The 12,003-nt window shown below is 37.5% G+C and overlaps 3 protein-coding genes across 3 annotated transcripts; all 3 read left to right on the top strand.

Moving 5' to 3' along the window:
- Nucleotides 1-2,066: 2,066 nt before the first annotated feature.
- LOC21405362 (F-box/WD-40 repeat-containing protein At5g21040) lies at nucleotides 2,067-4,181 on the top strand. Its single transcript, XM_010095534.2, has one exon. It carries the CDS (start codon nucleotides 2,302-2,304, stop codon nucleotides 3,982-3,984), a length of 1,683 nt encoding a protein of 560 aa, XP_010093836.1. The 5' UTR covers nucleotides 2,067-2,301; the 3' UTR covers nucleotides 3,985-4,181.
- A 2,259-nt stretch (nucleotides 4,182-6,440) lies between these two features.
- LOC21405361 (GDSL esterase/lipase At1g71250) lies at nucleotides 6,441-9,063 on the top strand. The gene is made up of 3 exons (XM_010095533.2): nucleotides 6,441-6,822; nucleotides 7,741-8,373; nucleotides 8,840-9,063. The coding sequence occupies exons 1-3, from the start codon at nucleotides 6,537-6,539 to the stop codon at nucleotides 9,061-9,063; spliced, it is 1,143 nt and encodes a 380-aa protein (XP_010093835.1). The 5' UTR covers nucleotides 6,441-6,536.
- A 495-nt stretch (nucleotides 9,064-9,558) lies between these two features.
- LOC21405360 (geranylgeranyl diphosphate reductase, chloroplastic) lies at nucleotides 9,559-11,422 on the top strand. Its single transcript, XM_010095532.2, has one exon. The coding sequence runs from the start codon at nucleotides 10,033-10,035 to the stop codon at nucleotides 11,386-11,388; it is 1,356 nt and encodes a 451-aa protein (XP_010093834.2). The 5' UTR covers nucleotides 9,559-10,032; the 3' UTR covers nucleotides 11,389-11,422.
- The last annotated feature ends 581 nt before the right edge of the window (nucleotides 11,423-12,003 follow it).

Below are 12,003 nucleotides of genomic sequence, written 5' to 3'. Positions count from 1 at the left end.
ATTGTAAAGCTGTTCAAATTAAAAACAAGGTTAAAAATTTGGACAGAAGAACGTTTAATGAGGCTAACTCTGGTCTTTTTACATGGAATTGGTCCTCATATGCACTGTGCACATCGTGAGCCAGAATATTTTTTAAAATCAGAGATTAACCATTTTGGGGGAAAAAATTGGGGATTCCTCCAAACTTGGACCATCTGTTAATCCGTCTCTTCTTGGACCTCAATTGCTACTTATTGTAAATTTAGAGTGCAATTTATCAAAATTAATAGTTTGAGGAGTATATTGCAACTATACGTATAATTCTAAGTGCAACAGTAATTTTTCTCCTGAAAAAGAAAAATTGAAGATGCAACAAAATTTTCTTTTACTTTTTTTTTGTTATAATAATCAGATTATCTCTTCTAAAAAAAAATCAGAATTATCTAAAAATCAAATATGAAACTCATTGTAAAGTATTATTTCATTTTCTTTTGAGTTTTGAAAGCAGTAGTGTTATTTTATTTTATACTCTTAGAAAAAGAAAAAAAAACCTATAAAAAATAGGGTTGTACATAAATCCGAACAACTTGTAAACACAACTCACCTCACTTCAACCTAACCCCAAAAAAGCAAGGAAAATAGTAGAAAATAGACCAACATGAAAAGTTTAAGAAAGTATATAGGCCAATTTTTAATTATAGAAATTAATAGGCCATAACTTGTTAAGTTATGGTTCATAACCAGATAAGTTATGGATAAACTTGTCAAGTTATGGTTCATAACTAAATAAGTTATGGACAATTATGGACAATAACTTGTCAAGTTATGGTTCATAACCAGACTAGTTATGGACGAAATTAGTAGTTTGGCCTATTTATTAACTTATGAAAACTATTGGCCTATTAATTTTAATTCATCTCAAGTCTTGGCATATTTTTCTCTTTCTCTCAAAAAGCAATTTGTAGCATTATTTTTTATTTTTTGGCCCACTAAATGTCTCGTGTTTGGGGTGGTTTGTGGGTTGGGCCTATAATGGTCCGCATACTGCAACCCAACCCTCACAAATATTACCTCTTCTAATATCTAACCCTAGGCAACTCATTTCTACTCTCCGGCGTCCGTGGCTTCTTTCCGCCTCTCCTCTCAGCTCTCTCCGCCTCTCCTCTCAGCTCTCTCCGCCTCTCCTCTCGTTTATGTTTGAACGGATTTGAATTAAGTCTCTAATTTATGTTTGTTTTATGTTTGATGTTGGATGGACTACTTTGCTTCATGCTTGATATTGAATTGAACTTTTAATAACTATTTGTTTGATGATGGACTGATCAGTATTATTTCTATTTGATGATGAATTTTAAATGTTAGAGTTATGTTTGATGATCAATATTATTTCTATTTGATGATCAATATTATTTGATTATGAATTTTGAATGTTGGAGTTATTATTTTTATTTGATGATGAGCTTTAATGTTGGATTGAATTTTGATTCTTCAATTTTGAAACCGACCACCCAACCCACCCCGCACTGCCCAACTCAACTCAAATATCATTAGGTTGTGAAATTTTTTTAACATCGTTAGGGTTAAATATATGAAATATGCACCTTTTAAAGCAAGATAAGAAAAAGTCATACCACGTACCAACCTAACTTATGTACAGTCCTAATAAAAAAACAAAAACAAATACAAAAAAGAAAAAGAAAAAACAATGAATCGTACGGACCGTTCCATCTACGTTACGATACTCGGCACTTTTACGCGCACCGTTCGATTTGATTGCTTTAGTTGATCGGTGTGAGAAAATCCTTAATCCCTAATAACCATACGGTACGGCAAATTTCCCTCTTTCGAACAGTTTTCTCGTTGTTCTTCGAAATTCTCTCCTCCAAATTCCTCTTTCTCTTCGATTCTTCTTCTCTTTAGAGGCTGATGCTTTGATTTGATCTCTGAGGTACACTCGGAACTCATTCCCTTTCACCTTTGTCTGAATTTTTTGGGTTTGTGTTTCTCATTTTGGTTTTTTTTTTTTTGTTTTTCCCTTCTTCGGAAAAACAAAAATTTAATTTTTCCTAGGATTTCATTAGCTTTAGATCAATCTATAATTTTCTCTGAATTCATTCAATTCCTTTGTTTTTCATCTATTTAGCATCGATTGCTTTTGGTTTTGCTTTCAATTTCGTGTTTTGTACGTCAATTGGTTCTCGAATCTAGGATTGACTTCTAGGGTTTCCAACAATTTTAGGTTATTTTTTTTTCGAGTTCTGGTGTTGGGGAATTGAGTTTACGTTCTTTTACTAATTCAATTTCTAGGGTTAGCTTTTTTTTATGGCATTTGAATGCCGAAAGAGTATTGAGGTGTCTGAGAAATTAGCATTCTGCTTAGAAAATTCTTGTGAAGAACAAACCGAATTGAATCAAGTTAGTGCAAAATCCGAAATTGAAGAAGTTCAAATTTCGGAAGTAGGATCAGATTCTAAAACCATAACTGGGAAAGTTGCCGTTCCAGAGTTGGAATTTCATTCCAACAACTCTAGTTGGAAAACTTTTCAAAAAGATGTGTTTTCCGATCTCCGCCGGTCAATTACCGACCTTCCTTCGGCCTTGATATCGGAAATTCTTGACTGCCTCGGTCCGAAGGAGCTTGGTATAGTCTCTTGTGTGTCAACAAATCTCCATAGCCTTGCATCAGAGCACCATGTTTGGAAGGAATTCTATTGTGAGAGGTGGGGTCTTCCATCAATTCCGGCACCTATTGATTCAGGACTGCCAGATGAGAAGTCATGGAAAGAGCTGTTTGTGGAGAGGGAGTTTAGGAGTAAGACTTTTATGGGGCGCTATAGTATCGATGTTTTGTATGGCCACACTGAAGCTGTTCGGACGGTTTTCCTTTTGGCTTCTACAAAACTGGTCTTCACCTCCGGTTATGATTCAATTGTTCGAATGTGGGACATGGAAGATGGATTGTCTATTGCGTCATCACAACCCCTTGGTTGTACTATCCGGGCTGTTGCAGCGGATACAAAACTATTGGTTGCTGGTGGTACTGATGGATTTATCCATGGTTGGAAAGCGGTGGAGGGACTCCCGCATTTGTTTGACATAAGGGGTATTCAAAACCAGAATTCTCAGTTCCGTCTTTGGGAGCATGAGGGACCGATAACTTCTCTTTCTTTGGATCTGACTAGGATTTATAGTGGATCGTGGGACATGACTGTTCGTGTGTGGGATCGATTTTCACTGAAGTGCTTAAAGGTCCTGAGGCACAGCGACTGGGTTTGGGGGCTTGTTCCTCGTGATACGACTATTGCTAGCTCCTCCGGGTCGGATGTATGTGTTTGGGATACCAGTAGTGGAGATTTGATTACAGTTGTTCATAATGCTCATGTTGGTAACACTTATGCACTCGCTCGAAGCCATGCAGGCGATTTCATTTTCACTGGAGGAGAGGATGGTGCAATCCACATGTTTGAGATCATTGAGACCGATACTTTAAAGGTTGCAACATGGATTCCTCACTCAGGTCCTGTGTATTCCCTGGCATTTGAGTTTCCATGGCTTGTCTCCGCTTCAAGTGATGGGAAAATGTCTCTAATTGATGTGCGGGCGCTGCTCAAGGCTCGCAAGGATCGCTCAAGGAGGAGGGTTTTAAGGATGAAGCAAAGGGACCAGTGTAGCGTGGAGCCTCCACAGAGGATGTTACATGGATTTGTGAGCAACCTGTTTTCAGTTGATATTGGTGCTGATCGAATTGTCTGCGGAGGTGAGGAAGGTGTAGTTAGGATATGGAACTTTTCACAAGCTTTGGAAATTGAGCGGAGGGTGCGTGCTCTGAGAGGAATACGGTTGGAGAACAGGATGAGGAGACGCAAGGTTCAGCTGGAGATTAATAATAACAGTAAAGATGGCTGCAATGATCAATGTTCAGTTGCGGCCAAGAAGAATTCAGCTAATGGCAGGAATGGTGTTTGGTATAGCAAACGTGGGGTGAGCAGCAAGTTGAAGGCCTAGCACCGGATAATAATAGCTGTATGCTAAGCATCATGTATCTTGTCTTTACTTACTTTTATGTTACTTGTTTACACTTGATGCATTTTACAGATAAGGGAATACAATAGCTTTTGTTCATTCTCTGTGATCTGTTGGGGGTCCCTTTTTACAAGTTGACACTATATGGCTCTAATAAAGTTCTTTTGACTGCTCTCTGATTAGCTTCTTCAGTTGCTCTTCTCTAATTTGTAGTGATATATAATGTTGCATTTTGTGATTAACGACACCAAAATGTTTTATCCTATGTTGCGATTGATTACTCGATGATTGCTTCGGTTTGTTTTTTTCTTTTCAATGATATTTTGCTAAGAAGCGAATTTAAATATCTTGTTCTGTTACTTGCATCTTCCTTCATTTTTGAGTATTAGGGACCTCCTGGAAAGTTTACGCAATATATGAAATTTGCCAAGGTCATTCCGGGTAGTCAGTGATGTTCTTCTGTGGGACATTATGGGCTACAAGATAGATGCATGATAAAATCTTTATAATAAAAGTAGTTAAAAGAGGAAGAGAAAAAGGTTATAGAGTAGGTCCAGATCATGGAGATGGCAAAATAAGAGCCATTCTCATTTTTCTTAAGACAGCAACCGAGGAGGCTTAGAGGCTTAGAGGGAAAAGTGAAAGGAGGGAGAGGGGTTCATAGTTGTTTGGTAGGGGAGAAAAAGAAAGGAATGAATTGGGTGAATGATTTTGAATCGAGTATCCACTTTTAGGCCCCGTTCACTTCACCGATTCGAGTTTAGAATTTGAGTTTTGCTACAGTAAAAAGTTATCAGAAACAATCACATTTAAAGTTTTTACTACAGTAAAAAGCTCACATAAAATCACATCTCAACTCGAATTACAAACTCGAATCAACGAAGTGAATGGGCCTTTAATATCTTTAAATATGCAGAGATTAAACACAATAAGAGAATAGTTTTTTTTTTTCCCACCTATATTATATATCCTTCTTTCCTTCTATTTTATCTGTCCTACAAAACATAGCCTTAGTGAATTATCTAAGGTCCTGTTTATTTTACCGATTTGAATTTAGAATTTGAGTTTTATTACAGTAAAAAGCTCTCAGAAACAGTCACATCTAACTTTTTTACTACAGTAAAAAGCTCTCACATAAAGTCACATCTCAACTCGAATCAGCAAACTAAACAATCTTCCTTACGTCAATTCTCTAGAGGGTGAAATGCGTGGGAAATTGCAACTGTTGAATTTAAGGCACTATTATCCAGAAAAACTTGGTATTACCTGCGATGATTGGTTGTTTTACTAGTCAGAAATTTTCATTTGAAGCGATTAGAGTTCATGTGTAAGAACCATAATCTGTCTTCCTAAATATTGATAACATTCAAAGTTGGATGATAAAAGTTACTTCTTTATTAATTCCCACAATGTAATTTAAATCATGGGCTATTAGGAATACGAATGAATTACCATTGAGAATGAAAGATTTTATATTAGGGAATTTACAGAACTTAACTTATGTTTAAGGTTTAATCAGAAAGTATACTATCTATTTTAGATTTTATCAATTGTTAACATACATTTTAAGTGTGTATCAAACCAACACCTTGAATTATTAAAAAAATTGATAAAAACCGACACTTGAACCGATCAGCACTCAATTTTGACTAAAACGATGAGCAAAATATCCTTGAAAAGAAAAAAAAAAGCGAAATAAAATAAAATAAACGAAATAAAAACCTGAGAAAAAAAAAACTTGGGTGGTTGGCGGTGCCACTGGGAGATCGACAACAGGTTTTTTTTTTTTTTTTTTTTTTTTTCCTTTTTAAGGTGCGTTTGAAATTAATTTTTACTTATTTTTGAAAATATTTTTACACACCTTTTGAGGCGCAAAAATAAAAATTGTCTTTAAACCGTGTTTATTTAACAAATATTTTAAAAACGAAAATAAAAATAAAAAATAATAAAAATAGTTTTTGTGAAGGAATTAAAAAACAGTTGAATGTTGTTTTTCCTTCTCTGTTTTTATTTCTTAGTGCTTATCAACAAAATTATAATATATCAATTATAATCAAACACGATTTCACTTTTTTACTATACTCAAAATAATCTCTTAAAACATTAAACAAACGCAGTTTTAGAATCAGTTTCAGAATATTCTTAAAACAATCTCATTTTTACTTTTGTATTGAAAATAAAATCGTATTGAAAACAAAATCATTTTGAAAACGTTACCAAACAGAACCCTTAATTTACATATGTTTCCTTCAAGGACATTTTGGTAATTGTATAAGTTAAAGTTGAACATTAACGTCTCCAAGCCCCTAATTTTGGTCATTATACAAGGCATGAGATGAGAGAATTTTTTAAACAGTCCTTCATTAGCAAACTAACTTCCTGCTAAAGTTCCACAGTGATAGTTGTTCCACTCTCTCAAATATCAAATAAGCTTTTGTTGTAGCGGCCTTAGAAGAAGTAAACAAGAAAGTGTTAGAGAAAGCACAAGAATTCAAGAAAAGCCAAGAAAAGAGCGACACAACCAGAGAAGAAATATGAAAGCAAAGCAGAGTTTCAATGAAAACGACCCTCTTCTTCTTCCTTTTCTTCCTCTTCGTCGTCTTCTTCTTGTGGGCGTGTTTGTTCTTGTGGGGTTTCTCTGCGTCGCTCATGGGAGAATGATCAAAATCCAAGCCGTGCCCAGAAACGTTTCGGCAATGTACGTGCTGGGGGATTCTTCTGTTGATTGTGGAGACAACAGTTTGTTCTACTCTCACCTTCATCGCAATCTCTCTCTCCTTCCCTGCAACGGAAATGGCACTCTTCTTCCCCATCTTCTTGGTATTCACTCTCTCTCTCTCTCTCTCTTCCGTTTCTTTTTCTGTTTCTTGTTTTACTGATATTATTTGTATTTTGCCTCCTTTTATTTTCTGATGAATTTGTCCCTTTTTGTTGTTTATTGGGTTAATCAATGGAATCAATCTTGTTTTCTTGTTGGAATTGCGAAACATTGTTCTTGGGTCAAAATGCACCACTCTTTTATACCATTCTTTGTTTTATAATTGGTTGATGAACGGAATCAGTCTTGTTTCTTTTGTTTGTGGTAGCTACTATAGCCAACAATCTAGAAAATTTATTCCAAAAAGGTTATATATATATTATATATATATATATATGTATGTATATAAGCTTGTCCTGCGAATAGATGGAACATTCGTCAATGTGTAAGTGCTAATTTTTGACTGTATCATATTTATTATAATTCTGGCATAAATGAAACCCTCACTTATCAAGTGGATGTGCTTGTTAGTACTTTAGTTTCCTTAATTAGCAAGGTATCTCGGTCTGCCAACATACTAATTCTAAGAGTATTCAAAAATTTGATATTTGCGCTATATTTGGTGTCAAGTTTGACACCAAGTATAATATATTTCAAATTTTGACATTTGGTTTCTCATTGAATAAGGTGTAATGTTTTACTTAGTAATTATATTGGTACAAATTTTCTGTCATTTTAAAATTATTCCGAAGCTTAAAATGTATGGTATAACATTTCTAAATTGAAATGTCATTATCTATTGAAACATAAAATAGAATAATTGTTTCTTTATGCGAAATGTAATTTAGGCAGTGAAGTGCCAAGGAAAATGTATCTCGAACAGTTTTGCAATCACACTGCAGTTGTTTGAATTTTGAGTATTAGTTCTGATGCCAATTTTTTTTTTTTTTTTTTTTTTAACTACTTTGCGCTTGAGTCAGCTGATAAGATGGGGTTACCATATGCCACGCCATTCTACAATCAAAATGGCTCAATTGGAGATCTAGTTAAAGGCCTCAACTTCGGTTCAGCGCAAGCCACAATCATGTACCCCGGCAGCCAAGGCTACCAGTCTCTCAACCAACAGCTCCGCCAAGTTTTTGAGACTGTCGAGCTCTTGCAGCTGCAGCTCAGCCAGAGGCAAGTGCTCCATTTTGTCCGATCCTCCGTCTTCTACCTCTCCTTCGGAAAAGACGACTTCATCAACTTCTTTCTTAGCAATTCCTCCAATGGGACACCCAAGTACAGCAGCCAAAAAATTGCTCACATTTTGGTAACCGAGATGGTACGTGCTGTAAGGAGCCTGCATGACTTGAAAGTCAGGAAGATCATATGCCAGGGGATATTGCCACTCGGGTGCGCTCCGCGAACAATGTGGAAGAGGCTAGATCTCGCGGCTGGCGAGGACAATGGAGCTGAATGTTGGGAGAAGATCAATGAGATGGTCCTAGAGTATAATGTGATGCTGGAGGAGAAAATTATGGAGCTTAATGCACAGATGAGAGATGCCAAAATTGTCTTCTGTGATGTTTATCAAGGGATTAAGGAGATTATAGCTAAACCAAAGAGCTATGGTGTGAAACCCCTGAACCTCTTCTAGATTGGTTACTTTCATATTTGATGTAGATTTTGGAAAATTTACTAAGAATAAGTTGACAAATCTGTTTGAAAACTTAACTCTTAAACTTACCCCATCTGCCATACAACCTTCTATAAGGCCTTTAGTGTGTTTTGGGTCAAATGAATAACAAAGAAGCATATTTGATTGCTCTTTTTATAATTTGAATCACAATTTAAATTTTTTGTTATAGTATTTTTTCTCATAAAAATTTAAATTCTTTTTTTTTTCTAATATTTTCTCTCAGACATATTCACTTTTAAACTTTTCTCAACTTGAACCCGAGAAAAGAAGACTCTAAATTTCCTTTGTTCTTACAGTATGTTTTTCAATAATTTCCTTTAAAACATTATTTCTAAGGGAAAATTAAGCAAATTAACATCACTATAATTGAAATCTTGTGTTGTGACTACATCTGACAGGGTTTGAGGATGCGAAGAGTGCATGCTGTGGGCTGGGGTTGTACGGCGCGACAGTTGGGTGCCTCTCTGCGGATATGGCATGTAACAAAACAGGAAGTCATGTTTGGTGGGACCAATACAACCCCACAAAAGCAGTCAACTCCTTGTTGGCTGATTCTGCTTGGTCTGGTCATCCTTTCTCTGCTCTCTGCCGCCCATTGTCCATTCAGGAATTGGTTGTCTGAGTACTCTTTACATTTTCACATCAGCATTACCTTTTCTTGTCATTTTCCTTTTTTCCAAGTTTAGTGGGAATTTTTAGATTGCAATTTGATTGATGTGAATATAGACGTAGATAGAGACGCTTTTTGCAAATTAAGAGGACGTTTGATTGGAGGATTCAAACCATGATTTAAATAATAGTTTATAGTTTGTTATAGTATTTTTCTCATAAAAAATATACATAAATTAAAAATAATTCTAATCACATGATTCTAATCTATGAACCAAACGTCTCCTAAAAAGTTATTATTATAGGACTCTTTGTACAAACATCTGTCTCCAGAGTGACCTCTTTTCTGTGAGCTTTTAAGTCTATTACTTGCACCCCAATTATAACCAATTCCATGTTTTTTAAAAAAAAAAAAAACTGGTGTCGGATATTTGATTTGATTTGATATGATATCAACATTATAAGACAGAGTTTAGTGTGGATTTATAGAAATAAGAACCAATTGCTGTTTAAATTTAATTGGTTTGTATGCAATAATTTTACTTGACACAAGCACTGATTATGATGAATAAGGGTTACAAGGATAGATGCAATCAAGCACAACCAGAATTCAATTTGAGCATTTGACCACCCCTTGTTATGTGGGAATAAAATGCTCAACTAAAGTGGACAATTCAACTGATTTTTTTTTTAAATCATTTTTATAATAATCTCCAACATAGTCATTGGCTTTGTCTTCTTGGGCTTCGTAACAGGAGAAGACATACTTGCGCGAGTGAAACTGTATACTTCCATCAGAAAAACACGAGCAAAATTTTCTCGAGAAACAAACCAATCATCTGGTGCCTTTTGTCGCACTAAGAAGTAAAATAATTGAGAAAATCACTCACTTTTCTTCCGTTCCAACCAAAGCTATGGAGATAAACAATCATTTATCATTTTCTCACTCAGCCAAACACTCAGAAACCCTAACAACCATCAAATGGCCGCCCAACTCCACCTCTCACTCTCTCTCCCCACTCGACTCTCTCTCTCCACCTCCCACCGCCCTCGCATGGCGGCCTCAACAAGCAACTCCGAAAAGCCGGCTCCCATCTCCGGCCGCAAGCTTCGCGCTGCCGTTATCGGCGGCGGTCCAGCCGGATCCTCCGCCGCCGAAGCCCTCGCCGCCGGCGGAGTTGAGACCTTCCTCTTTGAACGCGCGCCCTCCGGCGCAAAGCCCTGCGGCGGCGCGATCCCGCTCTGCATGCTCGACGAGTTCCAAATCCCTTCCCACCTCATCGATCGCCGCGTCTCGCGGATGAGGATCTTCTCGCCGTCGAACCTCGAGGTCGACTTCGGCAAAACTTTGCTCCCTCACGAGTTCATCGCCATGCTCCGCCGCGAGGTCCTCGACTCCTTCCTCCGATCCCGCGCCGAGTCCAGCGGCGCAACTCTAATCACTTCGCTCGTCACGGATCTCGAGATACCGGAGTCGAATAACTCGCCGTACGTGATTCACTACATCGCCGGAGATAGATCTGGCCGGAAAGAGAAGATCGCGGTAGACGTCGTCGTCGGCGCCGACGGCGCCAACAGCCGAGTCGCGAAGGCGATCGGCGCCGGCGACTACGCTTACGCTATCGCGTTTCAGGAGAGAATCAAACTCCCCGACGAGAAAATGAAATATTACGAGGATCTCGCGGAGATGTACGTAGGAAACGACGTGTCGCCCGATTTTTACGCGTGGGTGTTTCCGAAATGCGACCACGTGGCGGTGGGCACGGGCACGGTTCGGGCCAAGCGGGATATCAAGTCGTACCAACGGGCCATTCGGGAGAGGGCGGGGCCCAAGATTAGTGGCGGGAAGGTTATAAAGGTGGAGGCCCACCCGATTCCCGAACACCCGAGAGCCGTGCGGGTTCAGGGTAGGGTGGCGCTGGTGGGGGACGCGGCGGGGTATGTGACAAAGTGCTCAGGGGAGGGGATTTATTTCGCGGCGAAGTCGGGGCGGATGTGCGGTGAAGGGATCGTGAGGGCGTCGGAGGGTGGGACGAGGATGATCGGCGAGGGGGATCTTAGGAGGGAGTATTTGAAGGAGTGGGATGGCAAGTATGTTGCCACGTTTAAGGTTTTGGATTTGTTGCAGAGTGTGTTTTATGGGAGCAATGCCGCTAGGGAGGCGTTGGTGGAATTGTGCGACGATGAGTATGTGCAACGCATGTCGTTTGAGAGCTATTTGTATAAGAAAATAGCGGAGGGTAATAGGTGGAAGGATGCCAAGATGTTGTTTGATACCGTTGGGAGTTTGATTAGGTGTAAGATTGTAGGCAGGAAGAGGGAGGTTTTAAATTACTAAGAGGGTTTTTTTTTTTTTTTTTTTTTTTGGGTTCTCTTCGATCTTTTAAGTAGTAATTCACTTGTTTGTTTGTTTGTTTGTTTTTTTTTTTTTTAGAATAGTAATAACTTGTTTTAGGTGTGAGAAGTTGGGTGAAAGTGTTGTGATGATTAATTAACATTATACGATGTTTTGTAGTTTGATGATAAACTAAATTGGTAAGTGATCAACATTATATATAGCTTATTATTGTATTGTTCGGTACCGACAATTTCTCACCCAAGTGGAGTGCAATCAAAATTTAAAGACATATACATCAACAATCAACTAGAGCAACAATTTGACATTAGCGCACAAAAAAAGAAAAATGAAAAAGAACACGCACACAAAATAAAGACATGAAAAATACCATTATTCAAGAGGTAATTTTAAAAATACCTTTTAAAATAGAACCATCTTTTTTTTTTTTTTATCCTTTAACAACACTAACCTATATATTTTTACTTTTTAAATTAAAACTAGTCAAGATGTAGTATTTTTAAAAAAATATATTTTTAATAAGTCGTATATTTTAAAAATTAAAAATGTAGAATATGTAATCTTATCTTATTTTCAATACATCTCAATTCAACTAAA

Source organism: Morus notabilis, unplaced genomic scaffold (genome assembly GCF_000414095.1).
Source record: "Morus notabilis unplaced genomic scaffold, ASM41409v2 Scaffold306, whole genome shotgun sequence".
Classification (NCBI taxonomy): Eukaryota; Viridiplantae; Streptophyta; class Magnoliopsida; order Rosales; family Moraceae; genus Morus; species Morus notabilis.
The sequence above is the reverse complement of the archived record's forward strand: the minus strand, read 5'-3'. Positions and strand labels throughout refer to the sequence as shown.